Here is a 24,058-nt window from a genome sequence, read left to right as displayed (position 1 = left end):
CCCTGGAAGGGCTGGTTCCGCGGCTATCATACGCCGACGGTCCTGAGGCAACCTCGGCTTGACGCCGTAGAGGAGCTCGAAAGGGGAGAATCCACTGCTGTCACTCACATGAATTCGTGTGGAGAACAGGGCTGCCGGGAAAACATCCTCCCATTTCGAAGGGTCCCCGGATTTGTTCATGCGGAACAGAGCTGCTTCTAAGATTCCATTGAATCTCTCTGACTTTCCGTTTGTCTGCGGGTGGTAACCCGAGGTACGGACAGGTTTTGTCCCGGCGGCGGCCAGGAACTTTTGAAACCCTGCGGACAGATAGTTCGATCCGCGGTCGGTAAGGAACTCTCGAGGTGCTCCGAAAGGTGTAATCACCTCATTGAAGATGGCCTGAGCTATGGCCGCTGCTGAAGCTTCTTTCAGCGGGACCGCTACGGGCCACGACGTGCAGTGGTCGATGGCCGTTAAGATCCACTTGTAGTGGTGTTTGTGGCTCTCCGGCATCTGAATAAGGTCCGAAGACCACCGCTCGAACGGCAGAACAGCCGGCAGCGGCTTCTGGAGGCCGGTCTCTTGGGATGCATGCGGCCTTTCGTGAATTTGGCACGCTTCGCATGTACGAATGTAACTTTGAACATCGTCATATCTCCTCGGCCACCAACCCCGACCCCGAAGGATCTGCAGGGTGCAGTCTCTGCCGCGATGGCCGAGTTCGTCATGAACTGACCTCAGAAGATCGAACCGGTACGCAAACGCAATAAACGGAGACCGTTCCTGCAATCCCCGACGGCCCAGGTACATCAAGGTTTCGTCGTCAGGGTCGTACTCGAACAGCTCGATATTCTCCTTCGCCCGGATAATCAAGCGCTCCGGTATCCCGGTTGGTAAGTCTCTCCCTTCAATCAAATAAGGGATTATGAGAGGCCAGTCTGACTTATGAAGGCCTTCTGTCACTTCCTCTAGCAAAGCGAGGTCACTTCTACGCGAAAGGGCGTCGGGCACGACATTGTCGGCCCCTTTCTTATATCGGACGTCAATGTCCATTTCGGCAAATTCTTCGATCCAGCGCAAGAGGCGCTTCGTCGGGAGTAACTGCGTTTTTAAGTACGCCAACGAGGCATGGTCCGTGTAGACGACAGTAGTCTCTACGGCCCCATCCAGGTAAATATGCCATTTTCTCCACGCATGGATGATGGCTAATAACTCCCTTTCCTGAGCAGGGTAGTTAATCTGGGCTTTATTAAGCTTACTCGACTCGAATGCTACCGGGTGCAGCAGCAAGTCCTCGCCGTCTTGCAACAGCACTGCGCCTATGGCGAAATCCGACGCATCGGTTTCCATGACGAACCTTTTCAGGACGTCTGGAAGAAGGAGGACTGGTGCGCTGACCAGCGCCGTTTTCAACTGCTGGAAAGCCGCCTCCTGCTTCGGCAGCCATTGGACTGACTGCCGCTTGGTTACTCCACCGGCCGTGAGATCATGCAACGGACCGGCGATTTTGGCGAAGTTTTTCACGTAACGCCGGTAGAATCCACACAGACCTAGGAACGAACGAACATCGTAGACTGTTTGTGGTCTCGGCCAGTCTCTGACACAGCTCAACTTCTCCTCCATCGGGCGAATTGAATTAAACCCGATGATATGGCCGACGTATTGGATTTCACGAAGGCCGAAGGCGCACTTGGCGCCGCTACACTTCAGCTCTTCGCGCCGAAGCACCTCAAGAACCGATTCTACATGTCGCACATGCTCCTCTTCCGACGCGGAGTAAATCAGAATGTCATCCAGGTAGACCTGGACGAAAACGTCAATAAACACTCGGAGGATCTGCGTCATCATACGCTGGAACGTCGACGGGGCGTTAACCAGCCCAAAGGGCATCACCAACCACTCGAAGTGGCCATACTTCGTCCCGAACGCTGTTTTAGGGACGTCTGATTCCGCGATTTTCATCTGGTGGAAACCTTGCTGCAAATCGATCTTCGAGAAGAACCGAGCTCCCCGCAGAGCATCGAAACACTCCTGAATTATGGGCAACGGGTGCCTATCCTTCTTCGTAAGTGCGTTGACTTTGCGATAGTCTACACAAAGACGAACCTTCCCTGAAGTGGGATTCTTAACCATAACTATGGGCGAGGACCATGCAGACGTTGAAGGACGAATGAAGCCCGCCTCCTGCAACCCTGCCAACCGGTCTTTGAGGGTATCCAACAAAGCCGGGGATAACTGCCGCACCGGCTGATGGACCGCGGCCGCATCACCGGTATTTACTAAGTGCTCTATGGTCCTCGGCTTATCCGGGACCTTAGCAATGGGTCCGAAGACCTCTCCGAAGCGAGTTATTAATAACTGCAACGACTTTCGAAGCTCGGCATCCGGCCCGAACAAGGTAGGTAGACCCACTTGTTGCTCGTCTCGAGGGCCGGCGACTCCCTCCGATTCCATCAAACAGATGAAGGACTCCCGGGCACCTTCGTAAAACTCGTGGCGCCGGATCGATCTAGGTAAGAACGATTCTTCGTCATCAGTCATAACTGCTAGCTCGTGAGACAACAAACTACAGACTGAGGACGATGCTAAACAAAATTGGACGACATTACTGATTCCGTCCCTCAGGTGCCAGGTATTCGTGTCCCAATCAGTTGAAACGACGTTGGACGCGATCCAATCCCGGCCCAGAATAACGTCGTAGCTAGACAACGGCGCTACTCGACAAACAACTGCGAAATCTACTCCCGCCAAATTGAAACGAACGGTCGCCAATCGGTCATCCGATATCCGGTCTCCGAAGGCTCCGGTAACCTTGAAGGACTCGGGAGAACGAGAGATCAGCAGGCCTAAATTCGAAACAAAAGAATTCGATACATACGACGAGCCAGCGCCGGTATCGAGGAGGACCCTGGCCAAGCGGCCCTCAAAAGGGTGATGGAACTCTGCGCGAACTCCTCGGGGTTCATCAGGCGCGTATTCGATTGAATGGCAACCATCGATACACAAACAATCGCTCACAACATCGGCGGCGCATTCCTGCGGCTCCTTGCCGGTCTCACTTGGCTCATCCGATGTGGCTGTCCCCATGCCTGGGCGACTAGCACAAATCTCAGCTGACTTAATCTCACGGGGCTCTTGCACACAATGAGGCTCTGGTAAGTTCTTCTCAATAGAAATAGGATTGCTTTCAGGAGAAGAAAATACAACTAATGTCGGTGGGAGAGACGATTCCTCACCGACTAATCTTTTTTTTCTTTTTTCTTGGCCTGGTTGGCCACCTCCCAAGCTTTTTGGGAATCAGACTTGGGCTCCGGGCATTTCCTTGCGGGGTGGCCCGACTGCTTACAGTTGTGACAGACGTAATCTGTCTTCTTTCGGTTGGAGCCACCTTGCCCTTTGGCGCGGTGCTTACCAAAACCCGACCCTCCGGCAACCGGCGCAGCTTGCGCCTCCCGATAATGCTCGTCATTCGCGACCGCCTGCATGAAGACCGTATCCATCGAGACTGGATTCCCGAGGACGGTCTGCGTTGAAACGAACTCCGACACCTTCTTGCTGAGGCCGGGGTTAAGACGCTGGATGAACGCCGTCTGTTCATCATGGGCGAAGTTGATCGTCCTCGCCCGACTTTGCCAATCGCAGAACCGCTCGTAGAACAGTTGGACCGCTTCGTTAGGTTGTTGGCGCAACCTATTCAACTCCGCCGACACCATCGCCGGCGTGGACCCCAACGGGTTTAAGCGAAGGAGCCAGGCTCGGAACTGCTCCCAGGTCGCGGGTCGGGTTCCAGCTGCTAACGCTGCCTTCCAATCGCGGAAGGCCTTGCCACTGAGACGAAGACCGGCAACACGATGCCAAATGCCAGGGTGCGCCAAGCGGTCCCCCAAGAGCATCGCCACGGTATCAAGCCAATCCGGGGCGCTTTCGCCCGGAGCTCCTGTAAACTTCGGACAATCTTTGTCCGGCCAACCTTTCAACGCACGGGTCGGATCCTCCTCGTATTTCAGCTCGAGCAGCGGGAGAGGCTCGACTGGCGCACGCTGGTGCTGCGATGCAGCCGCGGGTGGCGCTCCGGCATAAGCCGAGTGGTGATCTACGGACGGTGCCGGTGGTGCACGAGGCAACTGGGCCCCATGGCCTTGCGGGCGATCGTCGACCTTCATGTCCTGGAAAGCGCTCGCCAAGTGGGCTTCAATATTCCCGACGGTCTTTGAGGAAGAAGCTTGAGCTGAAGAACCTACAGATTCAGACTCGTAATCAATCAGATCCTCTGAGGCTTCCTCTGGCAACTCGAGGTGTTCGTTCTTGTAGAACCACTGACGTTGTTGCTCGTTCATCGCCGCTATTTCCTCCTCCGAGTAGGCTTCGCCATTCTCGGGATCCGCGGGCATTTCAAAAGGGGGTTCGGACTCGGGCTTTGGCGCGGGCCTCTTCCCTTTTGGGCTGTGCTGGACTTTTCCTAAATTCGACATCTAAAGAAACGCGAAAAGAAGTAGGTGGGATACAGATAGTAAGCTATCTGATGTCCACTTTGTCTGGTGTACTTGTAGAAACAAGATTCTGACTGTGCTAAACCTCAACCCCAGAGGCTCCGATCTCTTTGAAACAGATTGATACTCCAAGGAAAGAAGTACGCTACTACGGAACTCTGCCAATCTGGCCTCTGATCCGGTTAACTAGGTTGGTAAAAGAAAGTTCTGCGACTAACCGCAACTCTGCTGGATGGACGAATTTTACCGGCTAGCGACCGAGATGAGAAAAATTTTTGAGTAGAAAGGTATATAGTTCGGGATGTAATAGTGTAATGAAGTTTTTCTTTCGTATGAAGTGAAGTCGAAAAAAATATATAGCTCTCGCTACCACTGAAGCGGGGCTCTTCAGGAACTGAGAGGCCTAGCGGAGCACAACGCGAAAGTGACGAGAAAATCCTCTGAATTTCGAGAGGGAAAAAAGGAACTGGGGAAACCCCTACAACATGAGAGAGGCCACTTTATATAGTGGCCTCAAGGATGAAACACGAGAAACAAACTACCCTGAATACAGGGGTGCAAACAGACACTACAGCCGTACAGGACAAGACCCCTGCGGCTGTAGCAAGATGGAAAGAAGGGAGGCGCTAGCCTAACTCCGGAGCTAGTCCGAACTAGGCGAGGGAGGCGGGTGCGCCTCCTGCGTCTCGCCTCCAGAACGGGTGGTAACGCGTCTGGTATCTGTAGCCCGGCTACACCGGTGTGGGCTTCCGCAATTAGCATCCCACCCATTGTGAGCCCACCATCAAAAATCCACATCAAAACCGCAACGTCCCAGAAACAATCATTACCTTAAAATGCGCTCATCCATCATCCTCATCATCGTGGCATTCGGCCTATTCCACAATGCTATGGCGCTTGCCCGCCCCAATCAAGACCCCACTGTGAGCTTTCGAATCCTGAAGTTAAAAGGCCTAGAAAATTATCTTTCCACCGAGTCTTTGCTGACTGGGTTGTATCCTTTAATTCGAGCTATCTCTCAGCGAACTCTTTCAAAGCGCCGCCCGCTCGCATGCTGTTCTATATGCCAGGGATGTGATTCATGCTCTGGAGCTGACAGAACGTGCAGGCCATCGTGCAGCCCTGGCTGCTGATGCTCTTTCCTGGCACATGTTTCATTCGTAAGTGAAGCTTTCCTAAGCCTTAAAGCTAACCCAGATGAATTGAGTCCTTTGACTTTCTCCTGAACCCAGCCCGCGCGATCTCGGCGGTTTATCAGACCTAGCGAGCTTCTTCAAGTGTTTGATCCGCGGTTGTATGTATGTTGCCCTACTCATCGTCCGATCAACTGGTTCACACAATTTGTACTACAGTTCCCCAAGACTTTTGCATTTAGTGAAGTCTGAAGACCTGGGAATAGTGAATTCAATTTGTTTCAGCTCTTCCCTGATTAGAAGAAGGCATCCCCGCGTTCCTGATAGAGTGAATCCACTACATAACACTCGGCCCAACTCGAAGAGATTGACTGCCCCGTAAAATAGAAAATTTATAGTTTTACATGGTGGATTTTAACAATGTCGGTTCATTGTGCAGAGGTACTGGTAATTTTGATCATTTTGCGTGTACAGGTGTATTTTCACAATGTCTTCTTTCCATTATTTGGTTTACAACGCAGTCTTCAAATCAGACTCCATTGTAAAATTATTTTTTTGGGTTGATGGGTGCATTTTTACATTGGGCCGGTTTTGCAATTAGAATGTGTTGTAAATGATCAAATGTGAATTTTCTCATCCCGGACCAATGTCCGGGCTGAAAGCTTGTCAATTTCATAGCTTCTTTGTCACTCAAGTCTCAAGGTAACAATACTTCAAACAATCAAATGCTGCATCAGCAACCACATGTGGACTTGGAATGATGTTGAAACAACTGGCACCTTAAAAGATTGCCAAGATGTCGTAAATTTGGCACGTGCCACGGAGCAACCCTAATTGCAAACCCAGTGGCAGTGCCCGCTCTCCTTCAACACTTCACACCCTTTCTATTTTTCAAACTCAACTTTTCCCAAATTCTGAGTCTGTTTCTCGGAATTGAGAGGCAGGTCTTCGGTGGGTCGCTGAGGGTCAGGGCCATGATAAATACCTGATGTGTGCCAACTATGGTTGCAAAATAAAATAATTTCACAATGGTCTCCCTTCACATTGTAGAGACAATGCAAAAAGGAAAATGGAAAAGTACCCCCAAGTTCTCTCAAAATGCAATCTTACTGGAGGACTTCCCGTCGCCTAAAAGGCTTGATTTAGAGGAGGCCGCTGTGGTGATCAAACTGGTGGAGGCCGTGAAAAGGCGTAAAATCAAGAAATCACCCCCTCTCAGGATCATGATACACGGTTTCATCAAGCCCCGGCGTTTCAGGATCAAGACTCAGTCTGGCTCTCTTGGTTCCCCCTTCTATCCCCTTGTCTTTGCTGTTTCTCTCCCATTCTTTTTTTTTCCAGTTTTCAGTTTCCTTGTTTTTGTTTCCTGTTCTTTTCTTTTGTTTCTTTTTCTTCTTTGTTTTCTTTCTCTCTTTTGTTTCTCATTGGCGCGCGTTGGATGGGAGTGTAGGTGGTGGGTTGGATGTGTTTTGTTTCTTTCCTTTTGTTTGTTGTTTGGTGTTTCTGTTGTGTTGTGGTTTCTGCTCTTCTCCGTCTTTCCCGGTTGTAGCGCGCGCGCGGTGGGCACGAGGGCCTGTCGCGCAGCCTGTCGCATGGTCTGTCACCGACCCTAAGCTTAAGTTCAGCCAAACTTGGAGGAGGGGTCGGCATGGTACCTCTTTTGGATCCGAGAAAAGTATCATCACGATTTTGGAGCTTATTTTTCTGTCTGAGTTTTTTGAGATCCCGATACCCCTGAGTTTATCAATCCTGTCTGAGTTTCTTTTCCCAACGCACCTCGCGCATAGTTCCAAACCTTTTCCCGCATATTTTTCACAAAAAGAATTCCCTAACCCCTTTTCCTTCCCTTAAAACCTCAAACCGCCTAGGGGTATTCCTTTCCCCGCGTCCTCTCAAAATCCCTACCTCCTTATAGCACTATCTTTCTGATTCTACGACTCACATCCGGATCAACCACGAGGGCAGCTTTTTCTGCACCATCCCCTCAGCCCGCTGTCTACCGCGCACAGGTAGAAGCGCCATACCGCTAAACCTTGTTTGCTGGTGAAAACTTGATATCAATCAATTTTCACCAGCCAGTAAGGTTTAGCCTGTCCCTCTAGATTAAGCAATTTAGCTGATGGGAAGTCCTCCACTAGAGATTGCCAAGTGGACCCGCGGGTGGGTACCCGCGCACGGGTGCCGTGTTTGGGTCTGGGTGCGGGATTTTGGGCAAAAAAGCACCAGGTACCTGGATACCCGCCAAAAATACCCGCGGCAGGCGCTTCCAGGTCCCTGGGTACCCGCTGTTACGGTCACCAAGGGGGTTGGACCTATGTATGTAACCTCCAATCTCCCAGTGTTAGAATGGGCTCGCGCGTTCACGCGAGCCCAGTCGTAGACTGAGAATCCCTCCAATATTTTTGAAATCCCTCTTGTTAGAGTTAGGGGTAGCAGGGGGTAGCCAAGAGTGCAAACAGAGTTAGTACATGAGTTGTAGGCGCGCGTAACTTAGTTCATCATCATCCTTGACCTAGTTACCGCGGCGCTCTAATTGTACCTAATCTACTCCTGGCAGAGCCGGGTACTGGCTCCTTTTCTCTCTCTTTACCAAGTTTGGAGTCAATACCCGTGCTGCGCCTGTGCTGATGCAACATGTCCCTTATCGTCAGGTGAGTAGCAATCAAACCGAGTTTGGAGTGAATACCCGTGCCGCGCCTATGCAGACGCGACATGTCCCTTATTGTCAGGTTCACATCCTTATAGGTTAACACTGCCAGCATAGTTGTCTGGGTTGAGGCTATCCCAGTTAAACTGGGATGAACTCAACCAATTTAAACTTGGTTGATCTCAACTGATGAAATATAAATCCAGGGTACCCCCCTTGGTTTTATATTTCATTGGATGAGATCAACCCATTTTAAATTGGTTGAGAGTATCTTAGTTAAACTGGGATGACTTCATCCCAGCCAAATATGCTGGCAGTGTAAAAGCCCGCTCTTAGCGGCTCAGGGTACTCAATTGTACTTAACATTGAAAACAACTTGGGTGGATGTCTGGTGCTGGAAGTAGCAAGCGATTCAACCATAAAGCAAATCTTGAGAAACATCAAAGAGACGCAAAAGAGAAAAGAGACAAACTAGAAGAAGAAGAAAGAAAAGAAAGAGAAAATATATTATTAAAGGATTTAGAGCAAGTGTCAGAAACCAAAATAGATGTGCACTATGGGAATTGAACCCATGACTCTAAACTTCATGAGTGTTGCTTTAACCACTAATCTAAGTGCACTGATGCATGCTGGGCTCATTTAGTCTAGAGATTATCCGCCGTTATGCTTGTATGTAATCCTGGGATGACAAGTCTTATTGACATTGCTTATCACTATATCAGGACCATCAAGTCTAACAAAGAGTGGGTGTCAGAATGCTTAGAGCAGGAATGGAATATAGCATGTAAAAATGGTCTCCGCCGAGACCCAAACACCGGCCCCAGTGAAAACCTACCGGCAGGTAGGGACCACAAGGGCCTACAAGATGACCTTAGGCTTCTGCGGCGGTAGCAAGGGCCATCCCAGAAATGTGTGCAGAAAAAGAACGAGTGGAGACGGCTTGGATCACAAAAGAAGAGCTAGCAATACCAAGGACAATCTCCCTTGCAGTCGCTAATTGTACTGTTGTGGTCAGGTTCAAGGGTAAGATCAATACATTGAAGGATCCGATTGGGATTGACAATGTCTACCATTGCCCCGGAGTCAATGGTTTGATTCTCTCAGTTGGTTGTCTGACAGACTCTGGATGGCGCCTCAACTTTTTGGGACAAACGGCTATGCTTCTTAGGCCATCAAACGTTTCTTTTATGACCCACTTCAGAAACTTTTGTTGGTACATAGCTATGTGTAGTGAAGTGTTTGAAATAAATAAAATCACTTCAACCCCATCTTTTGATCCTTATCTCTGGCACCTGCGTCTTGGTCACGTCTCAGAGGAAGTTGTGAGGAAATACTTAAAGATCCATTTCCCCGAAGAACTTGAGAAGAAAACCTGGAAATCATTCTTCTGCAATCAATGTGCAAAATCAAAGGCTCTTGACAAAAAGTCTCTGGGATCAAACTCTCTAATCCCGCGAGATGAGCCCTTGGATTTGTTAGTGTCTGACGTCGCAGGGCCATTCCCATATGATATCTCAGGGAAGCACTACCTTCTAACCTTGAGAGATCACGCGACAACCTATATCTGGACGGCAATTCTGACCAGCAGAGACCAATTCGCGTCACAGATAATGGAGTGGATCAAAAACATCAAGACATCAATTGGTCCCTATCCTAAGCACATTTGGACAGACAACGCCCCCAAATACACTGGCACACTCAGAAAGCTCCTTAAGAGCCGTCCTCCATTCAATCGTTTTGGAACTTGTTAGCGCAGTTTTGATAGTTGAAGGAATGCACCTGTCTTGTGTGAGAAATAGTTCTGAGATCGCCTTTTTCTCTTGCTCATGCAGAAAATTGGTTGGTTATTTGCCAAGATTCAATATGATTTGATTGAGGACTGAATTCAGATGATTTTGTGATGGAAGCAAAAAAATGCCCACCAGGAAGTAACAGAAGACTGAGCAGCAGTGGCGCCGGACAGCATCAACAAAGGCAGTGGTGGTGTTGGTTTGGTTTGTTTGACAAGGGTGAGACTGGGTGTGTTGTTGTCAATGGCAAGTGTGTTTGGTCGGGGAGCGCTGGCAGAAGTCGGTCTCCTTGGCTTGCAAAACCATCAGCCAACTTAGATTGGCTCCATTGGCTGTAACATCACTCCTCCCGTCCCCGGCCATTGACAGATTTGTGAAGACCCAGATGCACATTGACTTCTTGATTGGATTCCCGGCAAGAGGTCACGTGGCCCGTGGATGATGCAGGCAGACCAGTCAGTTGGGTTAGAGCTGATAGTATTGTGATCCATGGGTTGAACCCAGGAGTTGGACTGGCTATAACGACTGCAGCTACTTATGTGGTTTGGAGTGTGGGGGCAAAGTTTGGAGTGTAGTAGCGGTGTGGAGTGACAGGCGGGCAATGTACAAGTCAAAGCCAGGCGGGATTGCAGCAGGTTTCACATGAGAGTGATTTCAAAAACATCCGAACTTAGCTAAGTCCCTCAATTGGAGGTGCAGGAGCGCTGTTGCAAAGAAACCCTCCTAAGAAGGGACTTATGCCCTACCTCACAAAACAGGAGGCAGCAGAAATCCCATTTGGCCGGGGAAAATTTTCAAAATCTTCAACTCTTTATATCTTGACTCAAGTCAAAGCCATCGAAAATCTGAGCAGACAGAATTGTCCGCCTACATCAGCACTTGCACCAGCCCCCTTCCTGGGGTCAGATCCCTCCAAAAACTCTCTTGAATCCCAAATGAAACAAAAAGTAGTTCATGGGTTTTGAGAGGGCATTGTTCAAACAGGCCTTGGTCAAAGCCATACTTTTGACACCTGTCAAAACTTAGCAGCTCTTACATTATTTTTAAAAAATTAAGTTCAAGTGTTACAGATAAAAGAAAAAAAACCAGCAGAGCCATGCTTCTTGGCTACCTCTTGGAGCAGTTGACTTGGCCCCAGCTGTCCTTGGGTAGTTTCTACGGAGGGACAAGAAAAAAAAGGCTGAAAACAGAAATCTGCTGCCTACTGCTTTGCGAGGTAGGGTGTAAGTCCCTCCTTTGGAGGGTTGCTTCGCGAAAGCGCTCCCACGCCTCCAATTGAGGGACTTAGCTAAGTTTGAAAAATATTGCAGGGATTCTCAGTCTACAGCTGTGCACGCGCAAGCCCAGTCTAACACTGGGAGATTGGAGGTTACATAGGTCCATCTTTCTCACTTTGTGAGAAAGATGCCGTTCACATAGGCGTGAATTCTCACACTCTGGACACCCGCCGGTGGGTACCTGTAGGGCCAAACGGGTACTGAGTACCCGTTTGGGGACAACCATGATTATTCTTTGGGATCACATGAGGTGATTTCTGTCAGATAAGTGCTGAAGTAGACTGAATCATAAATCCAGTCTGTTCCAGTGCACAGATTAGAATTTCAGGGAGGTTGAATTGAACCCCATAGAGCCCAATATTTAATAACTTGTCTTTGATAGCATCTCAGGACCTCCCATATGCTTAGGATAGGCTCAATGGTTCATTCTTCCTGCACTGCCAGCATAATTGGCTGGGTTGAGGTTATCCCAGTTAAACTGGGATGAACTCAACCAATTTAAACTTGGTTGATCTCAGCTGATGAAATATAAATCCAAGGTACCCCCCTTGGGTTTATATTTCATTGGATGAGATCAAACCATTTTAAATTGGTTGAGTGCATCCCAGTTAAACTGGGATGACTTCATCCCAGCCAAATATGTTGGCAGTGCTGGAGCCATGTTGCGCTGTGAAGTATGATGGTGGGAGCTTGCAACAGGGGGTGCAGTATCTCAATCTTTTGATGACAATTTTTTGAGACAAAATCAAGATATTTTTTAGTATAAATCTGATCAAAAAAATCTTGAGGATTTCTCTTTGAATCATTGAAACAGAAAGAAAATGGAAAATAATGAAAGATGAAAAATATAAAAGGAAAGGGCTCTATGATTATGTTCTGTTTGATAGAGCTGATGATCTGGTAATATTTTTGGGTTGATTCAACGTTGTAACAGCTGCGCTGCTTTTAGCGCAGCGAAGCGGTTAGCGCAGCGGTTTTTTGTGCCGCTGCGCTAAACGCTGCGCGCAGCGGCCAGACCGCTGCGCTAACCGCTTTTTGTTTTCCTGGAAAAAAAAGACAATTTTAGCGCGCTAAAAAAAGCGGTCACATAGCGCTGAACCGCTGCGCTTCAGAAGTAGCGCAGCGGTTTGAAAAAGAAGAAAGAAAATGGTCTAAATCATGTTAAAAGAGGTTTAACATGCAGTCAAATTCCGCTATCCGCTAAATTAGCGGATAGCGCAGCGGATTTCCACTTCCGCTGCGCTATTGCTAATTGCCCTGGGTGGGTAGCGGTCAACCGCTGCGCGTAGCGAGTAGCGCAGCGGTTTTTTCAACAGCTTCCGCTACTTGCCTCTGGGACGTAGCCATGTGACCGCTGCGCTGCGCTAAATGACCGCTTTTTTTAGCGCAGCGCAGCGTTTACAACGTTGGTTGATTGACTCTTCATGGAATACCAGATTGTGAGTGTTGGATCAAGGGTTCAGGTATCAGAATAAGTTGGAGCTGAAACATGAATGAAATTGGTCTTTGGAAGATTGAGGTCTCCAAAATAAATAAAAAAACAATCACTATCTATAGTAGTTTTCTTCAAGCAATGTGAATAAACCATCAACTTCCTTTTTACTGATATAGCTTGCCATTGATGTTAGATAGAGGAAGTATTGGTCATTATTTTTGCAGAGCTCACTTCTCATTGATTTCAAATTGGGATCTTTGTAGAAGAGTTGATTTTTTTCTGCCTGATTTTCAACCAATTCTATGAGTTTTACAAAATTCTTCTGGATGGTTTTTTGTTTCATTTCTTGATGTATCCTTGTGGCATTTTCTATGTATTGCAGATACGATTGCCTGGATTTACCAACTATCAAGCTCATTAAGCTTTTGAAATCTCTGCTTTCCTGATCAAAAGCCAATTGATCTGAAATCCCAAAGAATGTAAGCGGGAGTGAAGATATTGGATTTTCTAGTTCAAAGGACTCTTCAGTTATTCCTGTGAAGATATGAGTTTCAATAAATGACATGATCTGACAAACACTTCTTGAAATTGATAGTTTGTTTGTCTTGAGTGATTGTAGCAGGAGGTGTCTAAGGTTTTTGAAATCAATTATGAACTCCAAGTGGGTATTATTCCATTCTAAGAATATTAATTTTGAGGCTTGCATCTTTTCATCATGAAGTGTGTCAGTGTAGTGTTCCCTGAAAAATGATGCATCAAAGGCAATCCATTCATTTGATTTATTGAATTCTTCTGAATTGTGAACATGGGACATTAAGTGGTCAATCAAAAAGTCAAATTCCATCATCAACTGAGTCCTTTCACCAAAGGCTATAGTGGTTTTTTTGTTTTCATTTTCAAACATAAAAAAAAAAATTGTCATTTTCTGATACGCCAGCAAATAATTCTGATAGAATCTCATGTCAAAAGCAAAACTAGAATCTCACCAGTAAGAAATTTGAACTCTGACTTCCAGAAAGGTTGGTGGGTGATGTTTGGCATTCCTTGAGCATGTGGGTATACAACTTCCAAAAAGTGCCAGAGGTTTGCATATCCTAGAAACCACACACTTTTTTCTGCTTGAAAGATTTCTCTTATCATTCTGTCATCTATGAATTGATTATTGAACAAAAGGTTGATTTCTTGTAAAACATATTGGAGAATGTGTCTTTTTTCAGAGAATCTACCTTGAATGTAGCTGTTGCTGTAGCTGTAGAATTCTGATTTACAACCAGTCATGATTTGTTTTATATCTTCAACACATTTGTTAACCAATGTATGTATAATTTCAAGATGTGGAACATGAATCTGAGGAGGGAATTTTTGGAGTTTTTTGTCTGTCAGTATCACATGCTTAAAGGCTTCTGGTTTCACTCTACTTAGTTGCCCAAACTTCCATCTTTGGAGGATGCCTATTTTTCTATGAAATTTGATGGCTAATTCACTATCCTGAACAAATTGGTGGAATCTAGTTGATCCAGTCTCATATGCCTTTGTTAGATGAATCTCAAACATTTCAAATGATTTCTGGATGCGGGATGAATCATTTTCAAGTCCAATCAACTTGGCTATAAGTTCATAAATCAAGCTGGTCATACTATTAGCTACTATGGTGTTAAATTTCAAGCTGTTCAAAGAGAAAGTTTGTCTTACACCTGATGACTTCATCTGAACCGCCATGAATCTTCAAGTCTGAAAAGAAATATGAAAAAATAGAAATATTATAACCATCTCATCAGTTTGACTCAAATAAAAATTTGGCAAGCTTGACTTACGTTCCTCATTTTCCAAATCACTCTTTGGTTCCCAGATAACAGGGACTAAGGCTGATTCCCTTTTGAAGTTTTCCACAGCATCCAAATGGGAGTTCTCCACCATGTTTGATTCCCCATGATCTGATCCTAAACCTGGAGCCATTGGATTCATAGAACAATCAGTCATTGGGAAGCAGGGTTGAGATTTGCCATTGTGAAAAGACTTGCTACCATGGTGACTGGATGAGCCTTCAAAGTGTTCCATTTGAGTATCTGCCAATCTGGGAACAGGATGTGTACTGACAGGAAGGACATTTTCACCCAAAGGGTGTGCAGATATCAAGGCTGGAATACTGCAAAGGGCAGCAATTATCATAAATTGGTAAAGCATTTTCTCAAATGTGGTTCTGTGAAGGTTAGTTTGGGGGTTGGTGAAGTGAGGTGGAGAAGCACCAAAAAATAGTTCCCTCTCAAGAGGTGGAAAGTCAGAAAACTGGAGAGTGAATGTGAAGGTAGGAAGAATGCCAGCTTTATATGTTGCTTTTGCTCAAGATCCAGACAGACTCAGTCAGACTTTTGTTTATGAATTTGAAACACAGGAGATTGCAGAATCAGCCAGCACACAAGCCAATGTGCAATACATAACCCATTGATGAGACACAACACTGCACTGTTCTAAGTTGAAACCCTAGAATTTACAAAACATAGACTCATAAAATCACAATACTTTTGAGTAAACATTTTTCATGCATGATTTTAGAACCATTTCTCTACTTCATTGTTCAGGTCTTTGGTTGTAACCAATTATCTTTTTGGCTGTCAATATTATGGTTCTAAGGTGTTTTACGCAAGTCAGCTTTGAACACCCCCAGTGCTGAAATTGATGCTGTACTCACTGGCACTGCGGCAGCAAAAGAAGTGATGAAGGATATGAGAACCTTGCCTTCACAGGTGAGGGGAACAAATAAGATGTACGGGTCTGTTGATGAGTTGTCAGTACTCTTACTTGAGTTTACAGGTCTTGAGGGTGGTACTGGAGTATTGTGCACAGTTGAGATGTCACAATATGGTGTTCAGCTGAGCTGTCACAGCTTTTGGTGTTCAGCTGAGCTGTCACAGCTTTTGTGTTCCTCCTACTCTAGTGAAATTGGTCGAAAGTCAAGCAGCCACACACAACACCAACACCATGCCACCCAAATCAGCCTCATCAGCAGCAGCAGCAGCAACAACAGCCAAAAACCAACAGCCCAACAACAGCAACCACCGACAAACCACCACCAAACCAGAACACCAGCCAAGACAACAACAGCAGCAGCAGCAGCAGGCCAAGCAAACCGGCCAGGAATCACAGCGGCTGGCCATCGAAGTCTTCGCAGAGTCAGTCCATCTCGTCCAGGGGTTTGCCGACACACTCGACGCCATCCCGCCCTCGCTCACCAGATCGCTCTCGGACCTCAAGGAGCTCGATGCCGTGCTCAGCACGCCCCTCAACCAGCTCCACGCCGGCCTAGACCAGCTGCTCGGCTCGCTCAAGCAGCCTCAGTCGATCACCCCCGAGGAGCGCCTGAAGCTCCTCAGGAACATGATGGCCGATATCGAGCGGTACAAGCTGGGCGCCCAGGATAAGATCAGAGTGGCCAACGGGACGTGTGAATCAGTCAGTCATCCATGTCTCAAGAAGAACAACCAGAGATCCTAACTGTATGCTCACAAACAAACAAACAAACCAAAAAGCTATCTCATCATATCCGACAACTCGATACGACCACCTCACTCTTGATCTCCTCCCTGCCACCCTCGCTGGAGAGCAAGATACCGCCGTCGAGCTTCCCGACGGGCTACCCCAAACTGACGGGCTCGCTGCGCTCCAAGCCGATCGGCGGCGTCTGGCAGAACTCGAACCCATCCAACCTCCAGCAGCCCAGTCCGCCGTCGATCCCGACGCGCGAATTCATCAACTTCCACCAGGGATCGCCCCGCCGTCAGCTTAACCAGCACCAGCACCACCACCCTCATCAACAACAACAACATCATCATACCCGTCCCTTTGATGGCCACCTGCCTCTCCCCAAGAGGCCGCGCCTCGGACCCTCGGGACTCCCGTACCAGCCAGACGACGATCCCTCGCCGTTCAGACGAGACCACCCCCCAGCAGAGATGGGCAGCAAACTGCTCGACCAGCACATCTACTCCCAATCGATGCTCGACGCCCACCAGCGTGGGATCCAGCCCGATGACCACCACGGTGCTCCGCCCCGTCCTCCTGGGAAGATGGTCGCCCCCCAACACCCGCAGCACCACAGCACGCCCAACCCACTCCACACCGCGCTGGCCGCCAAACTCAAACGGTCTTTTGGACTCGGCGAAGGTGAACCGGAGGTCGAGGTGTGGCCTCCGTTCGCTACACCGCCACCGGGGGGTCTGTCTGGCCCCAAGAAAAGAGCACGCAAGAGGTAAGCAGGTTCCCCTGTTGTGGGCGATGATAGATGATCTGATGATATGTTTGTGGGGGTTCAGTAAACCGGCCGGAGGGGCAGGCAAGCAGGCCCAGGCAGCCGAAGAGCCTTCCGGCAGTTCGACGAAGCCGACGACGGAGCCGCAGGGTGCTATCGCGTCCACCACCACCACCGAGTTCGCCTCGCCCTCCTCGCATCCTACTAAACCGACGACGCAGGTCCCGACGGGCAGCACGAGCCGCAAGACGACGGCGAGCGGCGGGGTCCGGCAGACGACGGCAGGACCAGCGGGGAAAGCGGAGGGTAGCAAGCCGGCGGGGCCGGGGGGCGGGGCGCCTGCGAAGCGCGCATACACCAAGCGGGCCGGGCTGGCGAGCAGCACGGGCGGGGCGCCGAAGAAGCGGGGGAACCCGGGCAAGAAGGCCGTCGTGGGCGGGGCTGGGCCGGGCGAGGGCGGGGGGCGGAAGGCGGGTGCTGGGAAGGAGGGCGGGGTGCGGCTGGAGGAGGTTGCGGAGGCGGGCGGGAAGGCGCGCCAGCGGAAGGCGGCGGCTCTCCACGAGCTGGCGGATGGTGGGCGGGGCGAGTCGAAGACGGAGGCGGGGGCGGAGACGGAGCGGGTCGGGGGCGAGTCGGCGGGGGAGGAGGCGAGCCAGGTGCGGGGGGTGAAGCGGGGGTCGGGGGGCCCGACGCGCAAACGCAAGGAGACGGCGGATGCGGCGGGGGCGGGGGGCGACAGCTCGTCGGAGGGCTCGACCTCGGCGAAGACGTACTGCGTGTGCAAGGGCTCGGTGTATGGGGAGCGGATGGTGGGGTGCGACAATGCGGCGTGTCCGATCGAATGGGTGGGTTTGCTCCGCCGGCCTGCGTTGGGGGTGTTGCTGCTGATGTTTTTGTCTACATAGTTCCACTACCAGTGTGCGGGGCTGACGGAGGACCCGACGGGGAACTGGTTCTGCCCGGACTGCCGGGCGCAGGGGTTTGGCAGCCCGGAGTGTGCCCGGGGGGTGGGGGAGGAGGGCGGGGTTGCGCGGTGGATGGGCTGATGTTGTAAATGTTTCTAGAATAATAAAAAAATAAAAAAAATAAAAATAAAATAAAATATTATTTATTATTTCGATTTCTCCGATGCGGCGACTGCTGAGCACGACCAAGCAGCACCGAAGCCAGCTCAGCCAGCACTTGAACCAGAACAACCCAACAACACCCCCCGACGAACAGGACTCCTTCCCAGGCCTCTTCCGACGATGCGGCCAGCTCGGACGAGGGATGGGCCTGATGCGCAGAATCATCAGACCCATCCTCAGCACACCAACAGCCACCACCACCCCACTCCAGATCACCATCATCGAGGCATACATCGAAAACCTGCTCCGATGGAACCAGCCCCACCGCGCATGGGCACTCCTCACCCGCTTCGACTTCGGCGCACCCCTCACACCCATCGCCGGCCGATTCGCAGCACAGGCTCAGCGGATCAGAACAGCCCGCCCCGCCTGGAAACCAAGCGACAGCGCACGCGAAAGCCTGCTGGCCATCTACCTCATCCGCAACCGCCCAGACCTCGCACTCGCAGCCGCCAACAACACCCACTCCTCCGACCAGGCCACCGCCCTCCTCATCTGCGCACGAGCAGCCACTAACAACCCGCTCCCACCCCGCGCCCCGCCCCACGGCCCAATCACCGCCGCCGTCCTCGCCAAGTACTTCTACCGCACAGAGGGCCCCGCCGGACTCACCAGATGGCTCGAGCAGCAGCAGCCACAGAACCCCCCCAACCGACGCCTGCTCTCGGCCTGGCTCGACATCCTGCTCCTGCCCACACAGCCAGCCCTCGAGCCGGTCGAGCTGGCCGGCTGGATCCAGAGGCTCGACCAGCACGGCCTGCTCGGCGAACGCGAGCTCGAGAGCTACCTCAGATACACCAGGCAGTGGCTCGAGTCGCAAACCAACTCCAGAATCAAATCCCTCATCAACCACCACCACCACCACCCTCCTCACACCCCCATCGCCATCGATCCTAACCACCCCAGCCTCGGCTATCCCCAGCTGATCGAGCTCATCAAGAGAGTCTACCAGCCACCATCAACAGACCAGCCACATCACGCAAAGCCCTCGACCATCGTCGTCTCCGAGATGGTCCGGATCTTCAGCCTGGTCGGAACCCCGCCAGAGAAGCTGGCAGAGCTCATCGACCGCGAGGTGGCCGAGAACCAGAGCCAGCTCCGATCCAGCCACATCATCGGCCTGGCCTGGAGCAGGATCATCAACCACGACCTGCCCGGGCTCCACACCCTGCTCGACCGGGAGATCAAGCTCAAGTACAAGCTCGTCCTCACCGGCCTCCTCACCACCATCATCCTCGCCGCACTCATCGCCACCCGCGCACCCAAGCCGATGCTCATCAAGATCTCCCAGAAGCTCATCGAGCAGTGTCCCACCACCAACAGCCAACAAAACCACTACCAAGGCCGGCCAGGAGAAGCTACGGAGAGCGTCGAGGGGTATCTGGCACTCATCAAGGCTGCCGAGGCCGTCGGCGACTGGATCCTCATCAAGGAGCTCCACGAGGCCCTGCTCGCCAGGTTCGGAAGAGAGGCCCTATCGGCACCCGATCGGCCATTCTCAGTCGCCTATCTCCATCTGATCTTCCAGGTCTACATGAAGCTCAACGAGCCCCTGCTGGCCCAGAAAGAGCTCGCGCTCACCTTCGACCCTCTCCGCGACCACTATCTCCAGATCTCCTCCTCCTCGTCTCCTGACGATCGTCCTGGGGGAGAAGAAGGAGAAGAAACAACACGCTTCCTGAGCAGCGGCGTGGTGCGCGACAGTCTCGACACGCAGACCGAGAGCCACCTGGTCCCCGACCACCAACGGTATCGGGCGACGGAGGCCGACGAGCGGGCGGAGTACGCCAGGCTGGTGGAGAGCGTCCGGCGGGCGGCGCTGGTGATCGAGAAGAAGCTCGCCGGCCTGGCCCGGCTCCGCAGGCTCTTCGCCCGCCGGGAGGAGGAGCAGGGGGCCGTCCAGGGCGAGAAGGGAGAGCTGGAGTGGCAGGCCGCAAGGCTGGCCGAGATCGACGGCCGTCTGCACAAGTTCTCCCAGGCCCGCCTCCTCAACCTCGCCCTCCTCGCCCGTCTCAACCCTCTCACCACCCCTCCCCATCCCGCTCCGGGCTCGGCCGAACAGACCCACCCGGAGAACCAAGGCCCCGGCCCCCGCGCCCCCCGCAAGGCTCGCAGAGACCTCGCGTGGAATCAGGCCATGCTCGTCGCGCTCGGCCTGCTCAAGAACCTGCTCGCCTGACCCGCCCGGCCGTTCTTCCCTGCCGCTTACACGCCTCCTCCCCCGCTTTTGCTTTCGCACGCCTGTCTTCTTTTCTGTCCCATTTGGCGGACTTGGCGCGCGCGGAGATCTCTCCGGCCGGCCGGGGAAGCTGCATGGTCTGTATCTCTTGCTTCTGGCCCCTCCTCTAGAACGCGGGGACGGAGGCTGACCTTGCGCCGTTTCTTTTGGGCGGGGGTATACAGGTCGGCGATCTCGATGGTGGCCAGGGCGACCGCCGATCGCCTTTTATTTCGTCTTTGGTTTTTTTGTTTTTTTGGTGCAGGCGGCGTTGTGCGTGGCGGGGGGCGGATCCGGCGGCTGGGAAGGACCTTCAGCTATATATCATCTCTCTCCCCGCCTTGATCATACATAGATCTTTCCCTCTTTTGGACGCTTTTTTCCTCTTTCTTCTGGGGTTCCAATCCACACGAATCACTCAAAAGCCCAGCCCATTCGCACTGCTAATTCATCTTCTAATTCGACGCTGGGGATGTTTGCATAATAGAACAAAAACCGTGGCTTAATTTCAACACGATGGTAGATTATTTGGGTTTCGAATATAGACTTACATACATATGCCAATTTTATTGTGAACAACTTGCCAGTGAATGAAGGACCCGACTACAAGTGCTGCACATGGATTGGCAGCGGAATAGCTATCCCATGGGCCAATGTGCTCCTTGCAACACCAATCACCTCAAAACAGAGTCAAAATCAAAGCTTGCAGCTTCTGTATAGGCTAATGCAGCCATCAACTTGTACAGACCACCTCTTGAATAACCCATATTCTGAGTGGCTGATTGGATAAAGCAGATTGCATATCAATCTTTAGAATCAAGACTGCAGACTGCCCAAAGCTGCAGCATTAACTGTGCTCAACATAAAGCTGTGTATTTGTGAGCTTCTGTAAAAGGAACTCCGGTTACCTGTTTGCTGTGAAGTGACTGAGTCTGGACGACGGGACAACTTCCTGTATGCACGATGGTACTGTTTTTGGTAGCTGTGTGAATTTAGGATTTCAAGGGATGTCTAGAGCTCTGTATCAGATGCCAACTGGCAACATGAGGAAGCCCTCCACTTATCCTGTCACATCTGCAAATCCTTGCGGATGTATGTACTTGATTTGGACACAAAAGGGTCTGGGTTTTGGCAGATTCTGCGTGGTCTCCAGATCCCAAAATTATCAAGTCATCCACTAAAACCCCACTGGCCCTATTTTTCCACTCGTGCAGCATATGTTTTGCATGGACTTCTATTTACCAAAAATATCATGATCCACCTTGTCTCAAAACTATTTCAAAGATCAGACCAGTTAAACACCTCATTACCAAATGTAAACCCAAATGTGATGTGAGTTCAAAGGCGGACAAGGCTGGCTGTTGTTGAGTCTTTGCTCACTTTTTGGGTATAAGATATAGATTAGATTGAATTGCTAGAAACTATTTCGCCGTGATGAAAGTGTGGCAAAAAAAAAAAAAAACATTGAAGATGAAAAGATTGAAGATGGTGCCAGGGACATTGATGGATGCGTTGTTCACTTCAGTTTCTTCACGTATTCCTTGGCCCCTTTCCTCAATGCACGATCGAGATCAAGGGCGACCAATTCCTCATCCAAGTTATGTCGAGCAAGCACATCAGGATCGAGTGATTCTTGAAACATGTGGATCAACTCGGCTGCAATCTCCTTCCTAGGCGTATAATTGGGTGGTGGCAGATCTGCATGTAGCGGAAACTTGATCGGATCAATGGTCGATGAAATTGTATAAAGATGTTTCATTGTTTCAGTGAACCGATCCGCTGGGCTGGCCTTGAATTCAAAAACCGAATCCATCTCCTCGCCGTGTGAAGCCGCCTGTTGGGCTTGCTTGTTCGCCTCGGCGAAATGTTTAGTTTTTCTGGAGCCTGACAGCCTCAAATAATTTGAGCTTGCAGCTACACGAATGAGTAGAATCGATGAGAGAAACTGACCGTTTAGCTGAGTGACAAAGTAAGCCAAGTTGATCTCGAATATGAACAATGGGACAATGACCAGTATATCACTGTATGGGCCGAAAGACCATGTAACCACAAACCTGGTCAATATGCCTGCATGTGCAGTCAACCTGCTGGAGTCAGTGGAGTTGCTTACATGGCCAGAGTGACCGGCAACAGAAATCCGGACCTGGTCGGCAGGAAACAGATAAACAGAATCCGCATCAAACACTCGAACTGCGGTATGGTAGGATGAAATAGGGGAGGATTTGCTGATGTACAGTGCGATCTTTGTTTTTGCGCTCTTTTTGGCTTCCATCAGGAGGTCCCAAAAGCGTTTCTGTATCTGAGGTTTGGATAAATTGGTCGTGTTGAACCAAGGCATATCTACTGACTCCGGATAAATAATCGAAACCTTGAGGTCGCGGAGAACAAAACCAGCATTAGCACGGAGAAATATTAGTCCGGCTATTCACAATCCATCAACTTTTGGAGATCCGCATATCCTGGAAAGTAAGAACGATAAGGTCACGCCCAAGCTGAACTCACTTTTCCTATCTTTTTGGGAGGTGGTAGCCTAGCCAGAACTTCCATCACATTGTTGGGCAGCCATTGGATGGTTGAAGCTGCAACCTGATTGATGAAAGTAACAGATATTTTGTTTTGAGCACAGCGAATTACTAGAATGAATGGGAGGTGCTAGCACAGGAAAATGGCCATTGGTCAAAAAAGATACTGACTCTGGCGATAGCGCCTTTGGCTCTCTTGAGCCTTCCGGCGGCTTTGTGTTGACCTCTTTTGATATCACGGCCTTCTTTGACCTCCTCTTGCCACTTCCGTTCGAACTTCTTCACTAGCTTTTCCTTCCCGCGCTTGCCAGTCACCGGATCTTTTGGCGGCTTCTCGTACACCGAACGCGGGAACGTGCTAGAGTATATCTCGGGTTAAAACTGTTATATACCCAATTATTTCTCTTTTTTTTTTAGAATCATCTTTCACAGATACTTACTAGAGTAAAAAGGGCACCGGCTCTTCGTCGTTTGCGTTGTGCTGTACTGGCTTGGGAAAAGGTATTGCAAATATTGTACTCGGTAACTGCTGCGGGAGTTGCCTTGCGGAATCATTGACGGTTACAGTGTGAGGAACCGCCTCCGAGGTCATTGTCGCGGGAGGAACGTCGTCTGCGGGTTGTTTCACCTTAACCCACATGGTCGTACTTACAAGGATACCTGAGAATGGAGGTGGAGTGCTGAAAATTTCCTAGGCCGGTAGCACTGGAAGAGGATAAAACGAGCACCCAGAATTCTGATGGCGGTTGCAGAGAAGACTTGCAAGGCAGTGCTGCCTTCAACTTTCTTTTTGTTGCGACAGTGACAGATCGTGAGATCCTCTGCCTATCCGCCCGAACCATGACCGGCTCCGGCTTGTTGGAGGGGGGTCATCACTACACTCACAGCCAACCTGAGTGTGATCCCGGTCTTACAATTCCCGACGAGAACACTAGTTTTTTTATTTTATTTTTAAGTGCAGATTAAAAGAGAACACTATGAAAACCGTGCAATGAGACGGAATTTGATACCGTTTCAAAAGGTTTCAAAAAAAATTGCTCGCCCTGCCTCAGCCACAAACCACGCGATCTGTGTGGTAGCGGAAGAGGAAGTGAAGGAGTCCGCTGCTACTGGCTGCTTATCAGGTAAGATTGACTCCTACGTAGTACCAGAGTGTGTGGTGCCGCTGCCAATACTTGACCAGGCACTCGT

At 50.2% G+C, this 24,058-nt stretch overlaps 3 protein-coding genes across 3 annotated transcripts; 2 read left to right on the top strand and 1 right to left on the bottom strand.

Moving 5' to 3' along the window:
• Positions 1-5,308: 5,308 nt before the first annotated feature.
• PtA15_9A31 (uncharacterized protein) lies at positions 5,309-18,046 on the top strand (the record flags this gene model as incomplete). The annotated part of the gene is made up of 8 exons (XM_053172516.1): positions 5,309-5,395; positions 5,484-5,632; positions 5,731-5,770; positions 15,878-16,204; positions 16,354-16,520; positions 16,623-17,000; positions 17,065-17,845; positions 17,906-18,046. The coding sequence occupies 8 exons, from the start codon at positions 5,309-5,311 to the stop codon at positions 18,044-18,046; spliced, it is 2,070 nt and encodes a 689-aa protein (XP_053023462.1).
• Positions 18,047-18,128: 82 nt separating this feature from the next.
• On the top strand, positions 18,129-20,306 carry PtA15_9A30 (uncharacterized protein; the record flags this gene model as incomplete). The annotated part of the gene is made up of 1 exon (XM_053172506.1): positions 18,129-20,306. The coding sequence occupies one exon, from the start codon at positions 18,129-18,131 to the stop codon at positions 20,304-20,306; it is 2,178 nt and encodes a 725-aa protein (XP_053023461.1).
• Positions 20,307-21,861: 1,555 nt separating this feature from the next.
• On the bottom strand, positions 21,862-23,507 carry PtA15_9A29 (uncharacterized protein; the record flags this gene model as incomplete). Its single annotated transcript, XM_053172494.1, has 7 exons — positions 21,862-22,229; positions 22,296-22,366; positions 22,456-22,488; positions 22,580-22,713; positions 22,848-22,931; positions 23,039-23,225; positions 23,308-23,507. The coding sequence occupies 7 exons, from the start codon at positions 23,505-23,507 to the stop codon at positions 21,862-21,864; spliced, it is 1,077 nt and encodes a 358-aa protein (XP_053023460.1).
• Positions 23,508-24,058: the final 551 nt, after the last annotated feature.

The sequence above is a fragment of the Puccinia triticina genome, chromosome 9A (genome assembly GCF_026914185.1).
Source record: "Puccinia triticina chromosome 9A, complete sequence".
Classification (NCBI taxonomy): Eukaryota; Fungi; Basidiomycota; class Pucciniomycetes; order Pucciniales; family Pucciniaceae; genus Puccinia; species Puccinia triticina.
This window is presented reverse-complemented; position numbering and strand designations above follow the sequence as displayed.